General features: G+C 36.5%; 1 protein-coding gene across 1 annotated transcript in view; it reads right to left on the minus strand.

The window, feature by feature from the left end:
• The window catches only part of LOC128019690 (immunoglobulin superfamily member 3), a 156,393-nt gene extending 136,047 nt beyond the window's left edge, over nucleotides 1–20,346 (minus strand). The window contains exon 1 of the mRNA XM_052605809.1: nucleotides 19,255–20,346. Within this exon, the coding sequence (XP_052461769.1) occupies nucleotides 19,255–19,294 (40 nt within the window). The 5' untranslated portion in view covers nucleotides 19,295–20,346. The remainder of the gene's footprint in view (nucleotides 1–19,254) is intronic.
• Nucleotides 20,347–22,544: the final 2,198 nt, after the last annotated feature.

Genomic DNA, 22,544 nt, shown 5'->3' on the forward strand with positions numbered 1-22,544 from the left:
GATTTTTGTCGATCGAGCTACAACTGACAGCATATACAAACAAAAATCTACTTTTCTTTAATTTGCATAAAAAAAAAAAGTAAAATATCAGTAATAAAATAAGAACAAATAAATGCAATAGAAAAAAGAGAGCTATGAAACTAAGTTTTCAGGTTAAGTAAGTTTTTATTCAGGTAAGAAATACTACAAATTAAATACAAATTAATGCTTACCCTTATAGTTATAAAACGTATTCAGTCAAGAGCAGAAAGTGGTTTTCTTTGTCTTTTGTTCTTTGATTAACAGGACAGACAGCAGCAGCAATATTTGACTGCATTCCCTTTAAGAGTTTATCCACGGACCCAATTTACTGTTACACAACATGCGTTATCTTTCTCAACTATTTAACGTTCCAAAACGGTGTTTAACTGAATACTCACCAAGATGGGCATTTTGACATAATTTTGTATGTATTTGAAAGTTTTATTGCAGTAAGCTACTAATTTTGGTATTTGTGGCTCACAAGCTGTTTGAGACTGAGTATTGGTCGGCTTGTGTGCTCCACTAATATAAATCATCAGTGGTGCGAGCGCCTTTGGTGTAAGCGCAAAACCTGCAGGAATGACTAAAATAATGCGCAATACAAGCAATATTTAAACAGAGCAAATGAGACGTGTGTGAGACAGAAGTGCTCATCAGAGATTAGAGAGCGAGAATGCGTGGCTGGCGTGATGTTATTGCCTGGTAACAAAACGGATTGACTTGAAATCAGAAAGATCACCGATCCAAGCCGATCATGAGGAAAATCGGTTTATTTTGATCCCTGACCAATCGATCAGTGCATCTCTAATATGAACCTCTTGCAGTGCTCTGAAGTCAGTTGAAGCAACTAGCCCCAACAGAAATGTTGCCCAGGACCAAAAAGTATGTTGTCCTTCTTATGGTCAACCACTCAGAACAGTACAATCACTGTCTTCTCAGGATCCCACCTCTCAATGTACCTCAAGTCTCCTTGTGAATTATTAATGAGCGGGTTGCAGACACCCCACTCCACCATTCCATCCATCAGTTCTGTGGAAATGCTAAAAAATTTAGTGTTTGTGACCAGACAACTCAACTGGGTTCCAGCATCCCACTGGGATCACCAATCCACTCAAGCCTGTTAAGTGTCTAGTCTAGCCACATACAGAACCCCAGACTGTCTCACTACTGGGGCACTTCTCCATCCCTACCTCCTGTCCAGTGTTTCCTTTGTTTGAATGGTGGCATATAGGGCCAACTAGACACATTTTAAAGCACTAAATCATTACGGGAAATCACTTTATCATTAAATCAACTAATGACCGGTACTTGTCAAAGAAACCTTGAAATCTTGAACTAAACTAAACTTGACTGGCTTTTAACTCAAAATCTCCATCTTTGTGCACAAAGCGCAACATTAGAAAGGAAGCTAATTAACAAATTAGGCTCTTCTGACTGCGTCACACCAGCCACACATTCTCGCTCTCTTCTCTCTGACGAGCCCTTCTGTCTCACACACGTCTCATTTGCTCTGTTAAGTGTGTCCTAAAAGAAAAGTAGAAGCCTTTATCCTCTAATCCCTCATTCCTATCCTACATTTTTTGCCTACCACTCGCTCCTTTGTTCTAAAGAAAAACAATCAGGCAGCATGCATCTGACCAGTGTTAATGAAGCCCTGCCAACAAACTGCTCCAGATTGACTGTTTTATTCTGTCGTTTCAAGTGCGATCACTCAGATGCCTTGGTTTGCTAAAGAAGTAATGGCAGTATCCCTCAATGGATCGGGCTTTCATCTACTACCAAAAGCAATTTTCAGGCATGACAGATGCTAATTATTAGGGTTGGGTTGATGACTGGTGTCTAACTCTCCCCAGAGGGACGTCAGAACTATTGGCAGTGCCTGCTATAAGGGGCATACATGAACTGTAGGTAGGTTAGCATGATGAAGTCAACACACTTGAGAAGTTCATTTAAAAATCCCTTACCCAAACTAAACTTTTACAGTGTAACAGCTTTAGCCCTGCATTCACCAAACTTGGAAAAGTCATACAAACTGGCCTTACTGTACTTACGATTTTCCAGTTCCACTGAAAACTTCTGACAATAATGCCACCAAGAGCTTGCAAGCTATACCCAAAGAACTCAACTTGTTCACCACCAAACTCATCTGACCCTAACCCATATTGGTGTGTCTTTTCAGAGTACTTGGACTCATCAGGGACTGTCAAACAAGAGCAACATTCTAGGTTTCAACTGCGCGCGTTACACAGAGGAACACAGAGAGACGAGGAAGACAATATTCAGCGCAAAAAAACATTCATTGTGCCGAAATATCTGTTGTTAACATTTATATCTAGGTTTAAGTCAACATGCAGCGCGAACTTAAAGTAGGAACTTTGAAAGGACAGCAGCATGTAATTGCCTGAATATAAATGTCAGACGCTTTTACTAGTTAAAGAAATGACTAGGGATGCACCGAAATGAAAATTCTTGGCCGAAACCGAAAACCGAAAAAGAGAAAACCAAGGCCGAAAACCGAAACCGAAACACCGAAAGAAATTATGGCAATTATTAGTACCATTGCATTTATTGCTATGACCGTGTACTAACTTTACTAAAATTAAGACATTGCAATTGCATAAATTAATATTAAAGTTTCAAAAATAATTACAATTACATAACTTATTTTAAAAAAAAAACATAAAAAAACATAATTAAAAATGATGCAAATATTTATTAAGCACATTGCAACAATGCACAGTAGAAAATAAAATTCAAACTAAAAATGTATCCCACTCGTGTATATTTAATAATAATGTACAGGCCTACTGGCCTGCAGAAAGGTTTTAAAATGAACAGTTCTCTCATAAAAACAAAGTGCATTTAGGTGAAGTGCATTTGAAATGTTTCTATGTAGGACTAGAAAGTGCATTACTTCTCCAGTAGGCAAGACTGTTATCACTTCTGGGGATGGGGACTTCAGACAGATAACCATCTAGCTGTTGAGCAGTTGAGCTTGTCATATGTCACATGAGAAATATTTGAGAGAGTGTATTTGAATAGGGCCAGGGCATAAATAAACATTTTTATCAAATTAAAGCAGAAATCTAGCAGAAAATCTAGCATAAATATGGCTACAATCTGATATTATGTATGTATATATGTTTGTGTGTGTGTGTGTGTGTGTGTGTGTGTGTGTGTGTATAGTAGCCTAAGAACAAAATAGCCAACCTATTATTATTATTTGAGGCACTTTCTTGCAGAATTCCACTGAACATATCAGACAACGATGGTGCATGCCACTCATCTGGTGCAGAGACCAGTCTTTTCTGCGCTCTGATCTGTCTCCTGCGCTTGGCGCTTCTCCGTCTCCACGCGGGTTCTCCGCATACAGCGCGGCCTGGATCATTTCTCGTGCGCGCTGCCTTATTTCCGCATCCAAGTAATGTTCTTTATAACGCGGATCAAGCACATTCGCGATGAAGTGCAGAGGATCCGAAAAGATCTCAGTGAGACGTGTGCTAACAGACTCTATAAGACTGTACTTTTCTTTGTTTTTACTTCGTGGTCCGTCTTAATCTCTTTGTTAGGAGACGCTTTAGTGCTGCGAATAAAGGAATAAGAAGAGAATGTTCTCACTGGTGTTAAATGAATGTCGCGTGGAGCTCGTGGTCTGCGCTATGCTGGTGCACGTGCAGGTCGCGGTTTCTGTTTGCGTCATCACAACATTTCGGCCGTGTTGTTTCGGTGATAAAAGTCTATCGGCCGAAAACCGAAAAGGCCATTTTCGGCCGATAATTTTCGGTGGCCGAAATTTCGGTGCATCCCTAGAAATGACAGTAAGAGGAGACTGACTGTGATCAAAGTGCACGTGACGTGTGTTCCTGCAGAGCATTACTGAGATTTTATTCGTCTTTATTATCTGTAATTAAATTTTTGATCTAGAGAGTTAAACTATATTGACTATATAGCCTACAGTGATTAACAAATTTATTAAAACTAATTTATATAAGGTTTTTAAACAATTTTGGGTTGCACTTTATTTTACAGTACGTGTACTTTCATGTACTTATAGAGTACTTACAGTGTATTTATCTAAGAATGTTCTGGTAATACAGGGTAACTACATGGGGTAGGGTTAGGTTTAGGCATAAGTTCAGGGTTAGTACCTAGTTATTACATAGTTATTGTAATTACTATAATAAGTACATAGTATGTACATGAGGAACAGGACTGTAAAATAAAGTGCTACCCAATTTTGTAAGGGTTGTGCCACTGCTGTTCTTAAGTAACAGTATAGGTAATTACCAAAATAATTTTTTTAGCTTTCTGTATTGGTTAGACCTCCTATATGCGTAAGCTTTTTAGTAACTTTAGCAAGCTTTTTTTAATGTCATAATATAATTATTGCTGTTATCTGTGAAAGAAAGGCAGACAAAAATTGTTTCATAGTGCTTTTATATTCAGATACATAATAAGTCGAAAAGTACTCAAACAATGAGCTGTTATCAAAGGCAAAGGAGACCATTTTTGTTATTGTTTCAATTTATTATTTGTCCAAAAGTTACAATAACATTTTTAGAATAAAATTATTTTGACAAATTCCTAAAATATTTGTGTTTTGTCTTATGACAGGTGGTCTAATAAATTGTTAAGCACTTTATGTTTGTATAGGACATTGGGCAGAATGTGGAATAGTGTGTTTTTGTCAGTAAAATTGAAGAAAATAGGGGTTTTAATCTGATTAATCAAAATAATCGTTAGTTGCAGCCTTGGAAATATCCAAAAACATCTCGCACAGTGATATATTTAATGCAGTTGTGTATACGTTATACCAAAAGTTCCCAAGGATTTGTTAATCCAGAGAATTTACAGTTTTAAACAATGGCTCGTCCCGGTTCATTGTCGCTTATCAATGACGTAATATCCACGCTATCGATTTCCGCATTAAGAAACTATGGCAACACACATGGACGAAAATCCTGCTGTTCACTTAAACTAAATCCATTACGGATGTTGCTAATAAAATTAAAATGAAATGAAAAGTGTTGACTGCAGCATTAAATTTACATTTTCCAAATTTTTACAGCATTGCGCAGTATAACCAATCACACACAGGTCTGTTGAGCTTATGAATGCAGCAGCCAATCAGAGGCATTCAGATGAGTCATCGCTGAACCAGTTTTTTGTTCAGTGCACGCACTTGCTGGCTGAATTCTGCTCTTTCGCGGATTCTCTCTCATCATAAACAACAAAGTGGAGATGTGCATATGATGCAAGTAGGAGTTTCATTCATCAAACAGTGTATAGACAGCTTTACTGATTATAAGGGGAGTTTTTGTGAGTCCTTAAACCCGCGCTAGACTGAAGTCAGTCATACTGTTCCTTGACAATGTTATTGCTCTTTGCTCGCTCGCTTTATTTTTCTCTGTAAAATAAATTCGCGTTTCGAATAACTTTGGAAGGTACAGGTCATAATAAAAAAAGGAATTCATTAGATGAAGATAAACAAGCTGAAAAAACACTAACTGAAAAACCTTTGCTTTTTCATACAGTATTAAGCCTGCACTCTACATTGGACTGGTTCCTTCTTTAGATAAAAAACATGCATGGTATTATTATACTGTACTAAAACTAAAATTAAAACAAAGAAAAAACCCTTCAGATAACCTGTACAAAGAAAAAAAAACACTTCTTAAGCACGCAGAATAACATAAATGGACATTGAACAATTAACTGCCACTTTGAAGTATTATAATTGTGGCATCCGTAATAGTAATCCCTATTAGAAATTTGTGAAGCCTTAGTGTATGCTGCTTTCGAAATGTATGATTCTGGGAACTGTTACCACAGAAGATATAAATGTTATTACATAGAGCACATAGTAAATTGTCTCAATGCCTTGTGTGGGTGGGTGGGAAGTGTTTTATAGAGGTGTGGGTGTTTGCTATGTATGGGGGTCGCACAACTGTGTGTGTGCTCAGCTGTTTAGAGTTGGGGGGAGGTGGAGACCTCTCACTCAAAGACAAAATACAAAGAAGTCACCATAACACTAAGAGCTACTTGAATGAGCTCCAACATGCAAGAAAAAAGCCTCAGTTTCTTGGTCAGATCTTGAGAGGGGGTCTGTTTTCCTGTAAGTGTGGAAGAGCCAGAGGCAGGTACCAGGCACGGATCAGAGCCAACTACGGAGATCTTGTAAAACAGCCAAGAGGGCAGAAATGAGCTTCCCAACCCCCTGCTGCATGTTTCCATTTGGTTTAGATCTAATCTGAGCCACTTCAGAAAAAAAACACACCTACCTGCACGAAAAACACACAGAGAAGGAACCAAAAATAAACTACAAAAAGCCTGAGAAGACACACACACAAACACTGGTTATTTAAAGTACAACGCCGTTTAGGCTGATAAAGTCTACAGCAGTAGACCTGACAAATATGAACAATTGGAAAGTGACACAGCCACACTAAATGCCTTCTTGACCTTTTCACTCATGATAGCACAACCAGCTTCCAGCGTACCATTCAAAGGATTTTTATTAATATTATTTTTTGGACAATTTACTATATTTGACAATATAAAGCATACCGAAACATTTGTCAGTTCACATAAATTTTTAATCCAGAGCTTTGAGTTGAGCATTAAAATGGCGATATGGTGGGTTTCAGGACATTCTGTGTTTTAAGGCACAATTTTTGGAGAACTTTAAGAGAATCAAGATATCATCAACATAAACCCTTGCTTGTAAGTTTAAATATATTGCCCACACACAATACTTCACTGTGTGTGTGTGTGTGATTGTGTACATATATTTGAACACTACAAATTGCAGAATACAGGAGTTAGCTGAGGTAATACAGACTAAAGACATTTTCCCTACACTAGGGATGTAACGATTACCGGTTTGACTATAAATCATGATAAAATTCCCCATGGTTATTACCGTTTCATATTTTTATTATCATTAAAAATGTATTTGATTACCACAATTTGAACAACTCGCAATAAATAAATACTGTTCAGCATAAAACACAGTTTTAAGTAACAGTCTCTCATGCGGACAGCATACAGAGTAGTTTTGCTTTGAGTGAAGACAGGACGGAAAAGCTGGAAGGTTTTAAAAGAGGGCTGAGGGAATTATACAAATGAATATATGAATGAATTAATTATATGAAAGTACCTATGAAGGTTCTGACTGTCTTCAAAAACAATTCAATGGCATTTTGTTTTCATCTTCACTTCATTTAATACCTAAAGGAAGTTTTCTTAAATCGCAATACTGTTTTGTCCACGGAGTTTACAGGAAACAGCTGTAATTCAGCTTTTCCATAAGCGCCACCTGCTGTCAGAGATGGATTTACAGAGACTTATATTTACATTCAGTCTGTGTGCAGTTTCTGTCTGGCAAAAAAAACTGATCAAATTTGCATGGCCTGCTGTAAACTTTGACCGGTTGATGAAAAACAAGCTTTTGTAGATTCTACACATTTAAACAATTCAGATACGTTATCTAGAATTATTTATGGAGCAGATAAAATACTATAATAATTTATTAATTATCATTTTGACTACCATTTTCTTTATTTAAAGGCTGAAATGTGAGGTTTACCTTTATGAAACTTTTTCAAAGCTTTATTTGAACATTTACATTAGATATTTGAACATGCTAATTGTTGTAAATCAAGTTGTCATTTAAAACCCAAACATCATTGGTAAAGTTACTGTTTTAGCGATTATGCAAAAATTGTATTCGTTGTTTGTTGATTTTGTTGGTGAAGTGAAATAAATGAATATAAAACGGGGACAACTTCAAAGTCCAAACTGAGGTCAAATTTGTTTTGGTTTTTTGTTATTTTACATGCAATCTCACCTAAATAGCAGAAAATAGCACGTCAATTACATTGAACTGAAAAAGCAATCCCAAAGAGAAGGTGAGAGAAACTTTCTATTTGTAAAGACAAAAGAAGAGCATACTCTTTGGTCATGTATTAATTACCATTAAGCTGCCAGTAGCACAAAGCACAATGTTCAAGGGACCAGCCTGCCAGTCAAGTGTTCAGTCAGCATTGAGAACACAGCTCCTCTGTCAATACATAATTCATGTCAAATATGTAAATGCATAACCTGGATGAAATATTTTAGTCACTAATGAAAATCTCAAAACCTGAATTATTGTTTAGATGTTTCTCTTACATGTTACTAGGGCTGTGACGGAATGGGATTTTTCTTACCACGGTGAAGACGCAACAAATCACATCGGTTTGGCATTAATCGCAACCCCCTCCCCCGAGGAAATAATGACTTAAGAACGCATGCAGCTTGTAAATGAACGTTGAAATGAATAATAATAAAGCACTCTGTATTTTTTATTATTAAAACAGCAAATTATATTACCAATAATAAAATAAAATTACATTTATTCAACTTTCTTTTTCTATATTTTTTTAGTTTAATAGGAATTATGGAACAGATTTTCATAATTTACCAGCAAATTACCATTAATATTATTTAACTTAAGGCTACATTTATAACAAAATAATGGAACATAAAATGTTTTTTTTCTGATTTCGGGTTTTTCAAAGTGCAACATAAGCGAAAATCAGGAACATCATTGACTACTGGGACGCTTAAGTGAATCGGCAAGTTATGCTGCTTTATTTTTTTGTTTTATTTTGTTTTGAAGTTTCTTGCCAAGAAAACCAACATGTATTTTCTTAACGAGTCTTAACGAGGTGATGTTGCCAGCCACAATGAATACACTCTCCGGGGGAGGGCTCGTAGTGCATATAGTCATATATTTTAGAGAGAAGTACATCCTTACAGATTATGATTATGATTATACTGAAAGAAAACAAATAGCATTAGTTAAGTAGTCATTTAAAGCTTTCTATAGATATATTTATCATGTCTATTTATCATTATCTTCGGTTAATTTTTGTACTCCTGTTAAACATTGTTATTATGCTTGAACTGTTTTATATCTATAGATAGGCTAGGCTGTGATCAACTCACTGTCTGCCGCTGGCCGCTTGGTCATTACTTTAAAAAAACTAAAACTTACATTTAACGAACAAAAAAAAAAATGCTCCAAATGTTTTTCAAAACTAACTTTACAAAAAACAAAACCAAATATAATCACTTTTATATCCACCATTACATGCAAAACTGAACTATTTTAATAAATGAAATGGTGGTATATAAGCTGTTTTGGGAGAAGGGGAAAAAGACCGTCTAGGGCCTATATTTGAGACCCGTGTAGGGCTCTAATCTACTTCATCCAACACGGTTTTGTTCTCTGCTGTTTTCTGTGAGCATGCTCTTGATAGAAGCATTTATATAACTTTCACTAGCAAAAAAACAAAACAAAAAAACGTTGGCATCTAATTACCGCGGTTATGCGGTAGTGCAGTTATCGTCACAGCCCTACATGCCACACTGCTTTTTTGCTTCCATCTGAAAATATAACCAAAGTGCAACCAAACAAGCACTTATCTAGTCAGCTCAATCCCTGTAGGACATCTACAAATATCAACAGCAGATCCCTGGCCAAATCTTTTACATCTCAACAAATAAAATGCCATGTTGTGAAGAGAAAAGCAACTGTAATCATGTCTGATCCCATCTGACCCTCTGAAATCAGAACTACTGGTCTTAAACGTGAAAAAAAGGAATGAAGGCAAACGGCAAATTATCCTCACAAATTATAATTTGTTCACAAAAGATGGAAGATCATTTACAAGAACATTATTGGTTTTATGTTGTTTCAGAGTAGGCTAAATAAAATTCATTTCTTATCTGTAACTCAAAAACGTACGTATACTTTCAAAAAAGTAATCGTGTATTTACAAAATGTATATACACTATATATAAAAGTGTACAGATCCTCAGCACAGTAATAATCCCATGAAGTGTGGACAATGAGCAGTATGCAATGAATGTATAAACACATGTAGTGCTGGCCTCATCTCAAGGCAGTCCTAAACATACACAGGATGTATCAGACAGATGACAAATAGGGGCCTGGGACCCCATCTAGCCACTAGCTAAACATTCATAGATCAGCATTCTGCAGCAATAGGTCACTCAAGAGTCAGGCAGCTGTAGTCCCCCAACTACAGCAACATTCTCAGGGTTTTGAAGGACAAGCATGTTCGACAACAGAGATTCAAGGCAAGATACAACATTGTTGTGTGGGAGGTGTAAATAGGCTCCTCATAAAGAGTGCAATGATCACGTCCCTACAAACACACTGTGTATCGGTGTAATTTGAGTCTGTGTGTGTTCTACAAGTTCTTACACATTGCTGGGACTCTTGACTCCATTGTGTTGAAGTTGAACACCGGGTGCAAAGAGCACTGATGGCTGGTAGAGCACTACATGGTAACACTACACCGGTCAGTCATACCTCCTCTGGCCAAAGCCATCGCAAAAATATATATATTTTATTGTAATATAATTGTATCTATTGTATAAAAAATTATGGACGCACCAAAATTGCAATTTTCAAGAGAAAAACGGCTGAAAATATATGGAGCGCCACACCACCAATTTTTTTGTACATATATAAAGGTAAATGCACACATCTACATCTCAAAACAGATAACAACATTAAAAGATTTATAAACAATATACAAAGAACCAGGAAAATTACCAAAAAATTTAACATTAAGCCAGGAGTAATACATAGTTTAAAATAAATTAAAAAGAAAAACCCGTTGCTAAATCCCTGCCTTCATTATAAAAACAACACAGTCAATAGCACATTATAAAAAAGCGTAAATATTAAACTTTGTCCACAACGAATAGAAGTTTAAGGCTTTGACATTGCAGGTAGAAGAGACAGAAACCAAATAACATTTCATGTCTACAAATAATAAATAGAGATTTAACACAAAAACGTTCATGTATGTATAAAAAAAATAGCTAGCAAAATAAATCTTGTTCTAAATCTAAATACTTGTTTCTAGGTTCTTGTGAGGGTTATAAAAACCAAATAAGACATACTTATACACCAAAGAAAATTTGTCTAAAATGCAAGCACGTACAAATATTCAAAAAAAAAAGAAGAAAAAAAAAATTAGCTACAGGGACACAGATCTCCAAAAAGATAATGGCCAGACTCATCTTCGACTCAAAAAGATGCAGAGGGGATCTATCTCAGGAAAAAAAAAAAATCTTATAAGATAAAGACTGAGAGGGTAAAATCAGTGTAGCAACTCTTTAACTTTATTAGTGATTAGATATTTGTTAGCTAAAGACCCCACTTTCTTCCAAGAAATGTCTTCAAAATAATTAGTCCAATAAGATATTACAGAAGGGAGAGTAATTATATCTTTCTGAAAGAGTTGCCTAATCTTTCTATTTCCTGTGAGAAGGACTTGACAAAAAGCAAATCCAAGAGATAGATGAGGATAAAGAATCAGCTGAGTATTTTTTTTTTAAGTGCAATAACTCCACTGGGAATGGCATGCATTACTATGGCAAAGTCTCGAGAGATGTGGTGTAGTACATCTGTACCCTCTCCTGACGTTATGCTCTGATAATAAGCTTTGTATGACTGCACATTATTTGGATAAACAAAAGTTAAATCTGATTCTGTTGCATAAAACTCAATAAAAAATAATGTATTGATAATTAATATTAATATGTTTTCTATACAATTTTATTGTTTTACTTTAAATAAATTAGTGATATTAGCATGAAATTAGTGGTTTGTGTGTTAGTAAGCAATTTTTTATTCAGTGTAGGGCTGTAGCGGTGAGAGAATTGTCCTTGCTGTAATTTTGAGTAACTCAATAGCGCAGTATGCAGTATTATTTCCATACACACACACACACACACCTAATACTTCTCTTCCTCTTGATATCACTGAAGTAGATGTCCTGAGAAATGACACCCATCTCTATGAAAGCCGTAGGCCTTATAGCCAATCAGAAACACTTTCTGTAAATCATTTTGCCGACATGGAGAATGGGGGTTTTAGAGGAAGCCAGAATTTCCTTCACAACCATCACTTCTGAATCTATGCCACCGCTGCTGAAATCTACAACAAATCTATTTTTTTTTTAAACACCAGAGTAATTATGTTTGCACAACCATTGTAGTCCAAGTCAACATATGAGCCAGTTCTTTTGAATTACATTTTTAATCTAAGGCAGTCTCAAACTGGGGTGGATGTTTATTTAAGAACATACAGAACATACATATTCTTAAAACTTCTCAAAAATAACAAAATGAGTTGTGGCTAATAAATATTATAACTATTTACAGTTTGTTTTAATAAATAAAACATTTAAAAACAAACAGCTTTGTCACAATTATAGAAGATATACTGAAAACATATTAGCCTATATGAGGGCAGCCTTTGAACGTTGTTGGAGAACATGGGTCTTCTAGTAAAAATGAATCCTTGCCTGAATGAACTCCCTCGCTTACTAAACTGTTATTACATAATCAGGTTACACTATGTGACTGAATTATAAATAGGAGAAAATATGTTTATGGTGCATTTCTGCTTAAATACATAATGTGTTTAAATATGAAATTGTAATTAGCTTTGCTTATGAAAATTTCAATTTTTTACCATTTGCCTTTGGTTAGGAAGCTATCAGTTTGTCCTGTTAGTGTAGCTTACTGGTTAAGAAAAGCTTCTTTTTTTTTCATGCGATAGAACAAAATATCACAATAAAAAAAAAAAAAAAAAATTAACAGACCTAGGGAAAGACAGATAGGATGAAGCATGACAAGGGCGTATAGTTGAAGTTAGCAAAATGGAGTTAGATGTCTGAAATTGGATTCAGCACCTTCAATTACCTATGTATTTCTAATAAAACCAAGATCCACTCAGTGTGGCTTAATTAAGCCCAGCCTAATGTGCATTAGGAAATCAGAGCATTGTTTTTTGTTTTTTTTTAAAACTCCATGCAGAGAAGCTAAGCTCGGCTAATGTGCCTGAGTCAGTGGGAGGCTAATACAGGCTTCAGACAAACACCTTGAATAATCTCTCTTTCGAGCACTCGCTCCTTCCTTTCTGTCATTCGCTCTGTGACAGCTTCCTCAATGGTGTTCAAAAGCTCCATTAAAATGGATGAAAAGTAGGATAAATTAGCATGAGGCAAATGCATTTCTCAAAACACTGCTTATGGGGACATCTTTTACCTAAACAAACACTGCGATCAGACAAACACAGTTGAAACATTATCTAGCATGCACACACAAGCCCTATCTGCAGACCACAATACCACAAAGTGTAACATCTTGATAAGCATGATGAGAATGCACAGTACATCAGGCTGGGCGATAAACAATAGCATATTGAGAAAATTGGTCTAACAATGACAAGCTATGGACATTTTACTTGATACATATTAATCTAAACAGCAGAAATAACCAAGACAACTGCTTAGTTGTCAGTGCATGTCACTCATAAGTAGTGTTGTCAGTCACGATACTAGAAATATGACTTTGTTCCCAACTGCATGACCAAAATATCTCGATACTGCTACTGAACTGATACCACGACAAAAACATGAAACAACATAAAAAGTAACTGAATAGTTGACTCACAAATGATAGTTATACTTAAATGGGTCATATGATGCGATTACATTTTTTTCTTTCTCTTTAGAGTGTTACAAGCTCTTGGTGCATAAAGAAGATCTGTAAAGTTTAATTGACTAAAGTCTCAAATCCAAAGAGATATTCTTTATAAAAGTTAAGACTTGTCCACGCGCCCCTAAAACGGCTTGTTCTAACACGCCCCCACATCTCTACATCACTATGTGGAAAAATTTGCATAATACCACCCAGATGTTCACTAAAAGAAAGTTTGTTTGTGAAAGCTAAACTGCTTTGTTTGGCCTTACAAAAAAGGATGATAAGCGTTTTGCCGTGCCTGGAGCTGATCTGTGCTGGTCGCTGAGGAAATACATCAACTTTGCACCGTGAATCGCCAGAGCGTCTTTCACCGTGGACGAAGCGAAGCCAGCCCGGGGTCATCACATGTGGTTTCCACAAGCTCCTTCGTAGAATCCACCAGCCGTGCCGTTCTCAAGCTGGCCCACCTCTGCTCACTCAAGCCGGTCTTCACTCACTCAAAATCGACAGGTTTCAGAAGGCAGACCATAGAGGAGAGACAATACCGTGCAGTATGTGGAATTTATTTATTTTTATTTATTTATTTTTTACCTTAAACTGCATAAACAAATTTCATTAGACCAAATATTCAAAATTATTGTAGTATGACAATATGTACATATGACCCCTTTAACTTAAAGTTCATTATCAATAATAAAAAAACTGAAATCTCTCACTTGATCAGTCTTTTGATCAGTACACATTTATAAATTTATATATATATATATATATATAATTTTTTTAATCACATGCCAGTGCCACCACACAGGTGTATGGTGGTGAGCAACTTCAAGTCTATGATATAGCTGTTTCCTCATGTAAATATAGACATTTGCAACATTGGTAAGTTGGATAAAGCCAAATTCTACGTTTATTATGGATCTCAAATGCCTTGTCATGGTGAAAAAGGTCATGTGTCACAAAATAAATCAATACAATAAGTAAATTAATAATTCAATAAGAGTGGGAGGTATGATGGAGTATTTCTGTGCCAAAGACACTCCTCCAGGGTTTGTATAACGAACAGATGATCGCTATGCAAAAGCTTTGCATGCTCGTGACTCTTTAGCTCTGCCCACAGCACGCCTCCAGGAGAACGACTGTTTTCAGAGGGAAGCGGTACAGCTGTATCTTTCTTTTGTAAATCTTAAAAAAAAACTAAAGACTCTTTGGAGATATGAAGGATGCAATGCCTCACTAGGTTCACAATTTTATTTAAAAAAAAATTGTCATGTTGGTTTTACTATTTTGCAAGTTGTCTAAACATTACAACCAAACTCATTTCCCTATTATAAAGACAAAGCCTTTCAAAGTAACAAAAAAAGTAAAATAAAAAGAATGGCAGATGTTTAGGCCAACGAGTTTGTTTTAATAATGATAAACAAATTACAAAGATACACATTACAACTACACATAATATACAGATAAAACAAACAGTGCTTTATTTTCAGGTACAATAGGTGTATTTAGCAGGAGCATTCAAGAAATTGAATGAACAAATCTAAAAATAAAACACTATATAAACTGATTCCTAAAGCAACCGTGTTAAATTTCTTCAGTCAATAGCAGTGATTGAGTTTTCTCTTTGTGTTTTGATGTTTTATTAACGTTAAATAGTTCACCCAAAAATAAAAATTCTGTCAGCTGTCTGTCAATTGTCATAGTGTTTTATATTTATACCACCATTTACTCACTCAAAAGTAGTTTTAAACCTGATTTGTTTCTTTTTTCTTCTAAACATAAATGCTATTTTGAGGAAGGTGGAAAACCACTTCCACACTATTTTTTGCTACTATAAAATTCAATGTGGACCAGCAACTGTTTGGTTTCCCACATTTTTCAAAATATCTTCTTTTGTGTTCAGCACAAGAAAGATAACAAATAATTGTGTGTGTATTTGACTGTTGAAGCACAATAAGTAGTGAAAGAGCTCTGAATTCATGATTGCATGATGTGTGAGAGAGGCAGTTTTCTGTGCACATGCTTGGGTTGTGTGATAGCATACTGCACGGAGTTGTTTTTCAAGGTTTATTGCACTTAATCATTCTTTGTAACATTTATTCATGCTTTATTTCTTTAATTTCTGTTTCAACAGTACTGAGCTGCATGGATATATGAAGTTTGGCATGGCCAGTGTTCACGCGGGGAGTGAAAGAAGAGCGTTTGCACACACACTAACCTGCTGTAAAATGGCACTTATTAAATAATCCTACCATTTTTAAAAGCAGAGTAATTTGCCATACCATTTTTGGTACCGGTATATTGTGCAACCCTACTCATAATAATGTGTGTGTGATTGGTGTAGTTTTGTCTTTTAAACAAACTGTAAATTAACCTTTTTTTTTTCATTTGATTACATTTTAAAAGATTGATTAAACTGTTAAAAATTTATTCATTCATTTCATTAGACACAGTTTTGATAAGTGTGTATTGCATCATAAAACGCAGAATCCAGAGATAGATAAAATGGTTTTCATGATTTCAAGTGAAGTGAAGTGTGGCCAAGTATGGTGACCCAGACTCAGAATTTGTGCTCTGCATTTAAGCCATCCAAGTGCACACACACAGTAGTAAACACACACACACACACACGTTTGTTTTTGTGAAAAGTGGGGACATCCCATAGGCGTAATGGTTTTTATAATCTAGAAACTGTATATTCTATCGCCCTTCACCAACCCTACCCCTAACCCTAACCCTCACAGGAAACTTTGTGCATTTTTACTTTCTCAAAAAAACTCATTCTGTATGATTTATAAGTGTTTTGAAAAATGGGGATATGGGTTATGTCCTCATAAGTCACCCTGTCCTTGTAATACCTGTGTCATACCCATGTCATTATACAGAGTTGTGTCCTGTTATGTCACAAAAACAAGAGCACACACACACACACTTGGACCAGTGGGCTGGGCAGCTATATTGCTGCGGCGCCTGGGGAGCATTTGGGGGCTTGATACCTTGATCAAGGGTCTCACCTCATTCGTGGTATTGAGGGTGGAAGAGAGGGCTGTACATTCACTCCCCCCATCGACAATCCCTGCTGGACCCGAGACTCGAACCTGCAACCTTTTGGTTACAAGTCCTACTATCTAACTATTAGGAAACAACTTTTTTTAACTGTAAGGAGTTTAATTGTGAACAAACAAGTTGTGTTTACCTTCATTCTCAAGGTCTCAAGTTCCCCTGCGATCAAAAATGATAAGAAAGCCAACAGTAGCCAATGCTCCATTCTCACCCAGGCCCCTCCCTGCAGAACTAACATGCCTCTTGTCCAGGATGGTACAGCCATCTGTTGTTTGTTAGGAGGTAGAGAGTTTGTGTGAATGAGTATGATGGTATTTGCTTGTGTGATGAGGAATAGAAAGGGGACAAAAGTGAATGGGAAGTACGAGTAGAATATGTAGACAAATGTAGGTTTTATCTGTGACTGACACTAGTAGAAAGACTGCGAATGAGCACTGACAGCAGCTTGAAAAGTGTTTTTCATGCAGAAAAGAGTGTTGATTAATGAAATAACAGCCTGTTCTATCCTGACTCCACTTATCTACATGGATATGGGAGATACAGTCTGTTGGGGGGGTTAGGTTAATCCAACAGAAGTCCAAACTCAATGTCATAGTTCATTGGCAAAACATGCTTTCCCACGACACCAACTCAATACAATCAGGTGTATTAATTAAAGGAGACATACAAAAGATGCAGGGCTGAGCAGCCTCCAAGGACAGGTTTAGGAAGCACTGACCAAGACATTAGTGTAATCATCAACAGAGACACATTATAATCATAATCTGGAATAAAACACATCTGTTTTGCGCATGTCAGTGTGACTAATCCACTGTGCTAGTTAACCCAATGACACACTACAGCCTCTGACGTCACACAGGTGAGTCTCAATCCAGGTGTGTGATATCTGGCTTGTAAGGACAAGGTGTGTTTCAGTGTCATAAACTTGTAATGGAACAGACTTGGCTTTGCCCTCAAGCAGTAGGTCAAGATTTAAAACCATAGTTGGAAGGCTGCTGCACTATGTTTTTTTGTAGAACTAAATTTATCAGTTATTCATAACAATCAGTTTGTTTGTTTTTTTTTGGGGGGGGGGGGGGTTATATATTGACATTATTAGTAGTAGTCGTCATAGTAATTGCACTTTCAAATCCTTCTAGGAAGTTCATATTTATGAGTTGGGAAGTCATTATAAATACTTATTTCAAGTAATTAAACTGGTCTTGTAGGTCCAAATCACCTTGGTTGGAGTAAGACAGCGATGAGCCTTTTTTACAAAAAACAGCAAGGATCTGAACTACTTCTACAAAATGTGCATCAAGATTATATTTGCGGGGGTATGTTAATTGTACAAAGTGCATATTTTTTGCAACTTAGCTTGTTTTATTGTAAATGGAAAACTTCTCACTGACATGCTTCCGAACCTTGTTAATTTGGTGCTCTAAGAAATTTTCACACTCATAATCATGGCATTATGGTGCCATTCATGACCAGAATCTCATAAATACAATATTTCTACATCAATTTCATAACACAGCTGGCCATGTGACGTCAACATGACAGAGCCCATAAGAGGGCAACCCACTCCATGTCAATAAAAGCAGATTTTTCCAGAAGACTGACAAGCCTCGTCTTCAAATTATGTATGAACATCATTGTAATGCTGTTTCTCAAAAGTGTTGTTAAGTTCTTGGCATTTAAACATTTCTAATTAGCCAAATAAAAGAAAAAATACTGAGTGCACCTTTAAGAGTGAAATCGTGTGGAGAGACCTCATATCAATCAATGTGCTCCAGTGTTTACTTGATTTAATGTCCCCCATAAAGAAACATTAATCTCCTGCTGGGCTCTCTAAACCAACATTAACCCCAAGCCAAACAACACTCATCTGACCAGAGCTGTTGGGACCCAGCTGCCTCGTGTTTGTCAAAGTGGGGGGGGTGGTGGGGGAAACAAGGATAACAAGTCAACTCAGCCACCATTACATCCATGTTAAACGAATAAATGGATTTATAAACACTTGACATCCATGCTCATAGAGAATCTAAACATTTTCATTACAATGGACTATAAAAACACCACTTATCCACATAAATATATACAGGCTATATGCGTAATCTTGAATATTTGGCTACATGTTTGCATTTCATACAGGCTATATGAAGCCACAGAATCCTTTACATGCCATAGAAACATTTTCAACATCTAACATAAACCAATGAAACATCCAAACGACCTCAGACAACTTTAAATAGTCTTGATCAATTTACTATCACTGTCAGTGTTTGAGTGCTGACAACTTCGTCACTGGACCACATGAAAGACTGTTTACTTAATATACTAGCATGTAGGCTATATTATATACTTCCATAGCTTTGTAACTTGGGTTACATGCATCCACAGTCATGGAAACGTCTCGAAGTACAAGAGATAGAGCATCACCAGATTATTAACGTCTATATCCTCTCAAATAGCCTACCAGGATCATTAATCAAAAATGACACAAAAACTGCAACAAGTTCATGTAATAAATTAAAATGGCATCTTATTAATCAGCTCAGCAGGTAATTAGACGGGGTCACAGAATGCTGAAATACGTTGTAAAACATAACTTACCCAAAACCGCAAAGGCTATAATAAGCTGTTTGATATCCATAATTCTGTTTTCTGCACTGCCGATTAAGTCCAGATATTGAAGGGGAAAAAAAGAAAATGTGGTTATAAATTCCTAATCGTAACTCGGACCTTCACAAATCAGTCCGGATGGAGTTATGAACGCGTGCACCTGCTCGGACCGCGACTCCACAACGACTCAATTTCTCCAGAGTCAAATGCGGCTAGCGCGGGTAAAATACGGATATCCAGCCGCGAACAAAAGCCGTGTTTGTTAAGAGACGCACGTGCGACTGAATAAAGCCTTCGGGTGGTTTCCTCCGATAAATTACCTCCGCCGTTCACGAATGAATCCGATATTGTTGAAGAATGCTGGCAGAGTTGAATGCTGAGATATGAGCTCTCTCTTGCCGCTCTCTCCAGTTCCCAGCGCGAGCAGCCCACGCGTGCTGGAGAGAGGAGGAGTGAGACCAGCTCGTCCAGTTCGCGTCAAATAACCCTCTTGCTGTGGTCGTAGTGGATAAACTTCTGGTAGCTTTGTCAGATGGATATGAGCACACCTGGTGCCCGTGTCCGTTCTCCGTGGAGCGCAGTACGGTGATGTTGCTGCTCCTGCGATCACCTTCAGCTCTTCTCTATTGTCACACACGCCACAAAAGACACTAGGCGGCCCAGCCCATCTCAATCACGGGCTGGTGCCTGAGGATAACAGATGGGGGGATCCTACCAGAGACCACTATAGTTATTATGTCCCGCTCAAAATAAATCTGCTTCAGTCAGTTTCGAGTTGCTAAATCACTTTTGTCATCATTAGCCTACGTTACGTTGCCTAGATTCAGTTGTCACGAGCGACGGCGCAGTTTACCCGCTATTTACTTTGATACCATCCGAAACGATGCTTGGGCTTTATTTGGTAATCGTAATTTAAGTGTTCGTTTTCATTTCAACGATACCCAAGTTAATGTTTTAAAGTCTGTTCGACAACATCCTCGAATAACCTTTTAAACAGCGCACGCTTCGCATGGGTTTTGTGGCGTGCTGTATGAAATTACAAAGCAAAGCGAGCTCTGTAAACTGTTATTCCTCTGACGCGTGTTGTTGATGTTATTACATTGTTTTACATACACCTCCGCAAGTGAAATGATGGGAATTTGAAATTTGATTTCCTGCTGTCCAACGTTTGCACTTTCAAACTGTCTATCAGTCCTCCCACCTACCGGTACATAACTCCGCCCTCCTGACGTAATACCATACTAAACCCACGTTGGGATAAAAGGTATAATGGGGAAGTGTATGTTTGTTCACAATCTGTATGATGTTTGAAAAGATTTCTATTGCAAATAAATGTTGTTCGTTTGAAATTTCTACTCATTAAATAAGTTAGTAAAGTTAGTTAAATAAATGTAGTAGCAGATTAAATTGTACCACCAGCTGAAAACATGGGCATATTCAGATTTGTGTATGAATTTATTATACGTCTCCAGTCACCCCCATTCTCTTACCTTGTTTCTTAAACTGTAATTGTGATATTTTTAATACTGGAAGTTGATGCTCATGTAATTTCACTCCAGTTGTTCATTTATAATTGGTTAAAGTGAAGGTTTTAACTCACCCCAGTTTCTGCTGTTATATTGCTTCAGTACTTTCTTTAATGTGTAAGTCAGAGAATAGTCAGAGACTGATATCTGTATGATAAAGAAGTCTGATCGGTCAGTCACGGTTGGAGGGATTGTGTGCTCCGGGCCCATGAGGACAATCACTCCATTGTTATTGCTGCATATACTGTACAATACTGGCCTGTTTTTAATTAGGAGTTGTTATACCCTCACAGTGCATGGAACAAAAAAAAATCATTTGAGTCAATCTAAAGAAAGAAAATCTAATTAGAGTACAAGCAGTGTGCAATATCATATTGTTCACTCTAATGAACAACTCGGTTATTCAGTGCTATTTTTGTTAGTGAGAACCGTGGGCATAATATCTTTGCTCTGACATTTAGATAGTTTTTTCCTCTTTATTAATTTTTTTTTTTAATCACATGTTATTATTTTACCCATACAGAACATTGGTTTTAGACGCACAAATAATCGGAAAGTTTGAACATCTTTCCATAACTATAGGGAAGCTGAGTGAAACAGATCCCAGTGGATTTCAGCGGTCCTGCTCCAGGCGCCACTATCACGCCCCCAAGAAAGGCACTTAACGTCTGCATCTGCAATGATGAGGCTTTACGAGATCATTTTATCCAATCAAATTTAAAGGTCAGAGATAAGATCAGTCATTTGTCATATAAAGAGAGATGGCTAAGTGTTTTATAATAGAGTAAGTGATAAAAAAAAATTACAATTATCTGACATTTTCATTATGAACAGCTTGTCCAGGACCTTTTTAATATGCATAAAAATGTTTGTGTGTAATTTTTGTTTATGTTGCATTTGTCAATATGGCAGTTCAGCTCAAAAACCAAGACCTTCATTTGAATGACATATTCAAATTAGGAATACAATTGGATGCATTTCATTATAAATTGTGCTTCTTTAGCTCTTTAACTTTATAATTGCTATAAATGCGATACTGAGCAGCACTTTAATGCCTCTGAAAAGGATTGATCGGTGCTTTTAAGTGCAAGGTGGAGTGACTGTACACTCTTAAAAATAAAGGTTCTTTTGTGGCATTCCATAGAACCTTTAACATCCATAGAATCTTTCCATTGCACAATTAGGTTCTTTAAATTGAAACAATGTTCTTCATATTATAAAAAAATAAAAAATCTTCAGACAAAGGGGTAAAAATTGCTCTTAAAAACTGTTCATTGAAATGTTCTTTTGGGACCTCAAAAAAACCCTTTTGAAACCTTTATTTTTAAGAGAGTACTCATTCATATATACAAATATACAACATGTCCATCTCCTATTATTATTTTTGGGTAGTATTTGACTAGCCATGTGATCTTGACCGTCATGAGGCATTCAGCTCCATGTAAAATAAAACTGCTTGAGCACTGGAGTTTGATAATATTTTTTAAATTGTTATTTGTGTATAACTGTGTCTGCCTTTAAATTAATTGTCTGATTTCTGAATGTTTAACAGCTGTTTACAAATTAGTTCAATTGTGCTTGTAGTTCAGTATCAGTTATACACAACATCAACAGTCAAGGCCTATTAAACCAGGAACTTACACACTCTTTGCAATGAAAGATTGCACCTTGAGGCACCTTCACATACATTGTATTACCTTTGTTATGAAAGCAGATCATCTATTTAAATTCCTTCCCAAACCTCATATGTAAAAT

The sequence above is a fragment of the Carassius gibelio genome, chromosome A9, assembly GCF_023724105.1.
Source record: "Carassius gibelio isolate Cgi1373 ecotype wild population from Czech Republic chromosome A9, carGib1.2-hapl.c, whole genome shotgun sequence".
Classification (NCBI taxonomy): domain Eukaryota; kingdom Metazoa; phylum Chordata; class Actinopteri; order Cypriniformes; family Cyprinidae; genus Carassius; species Carassius gibelio.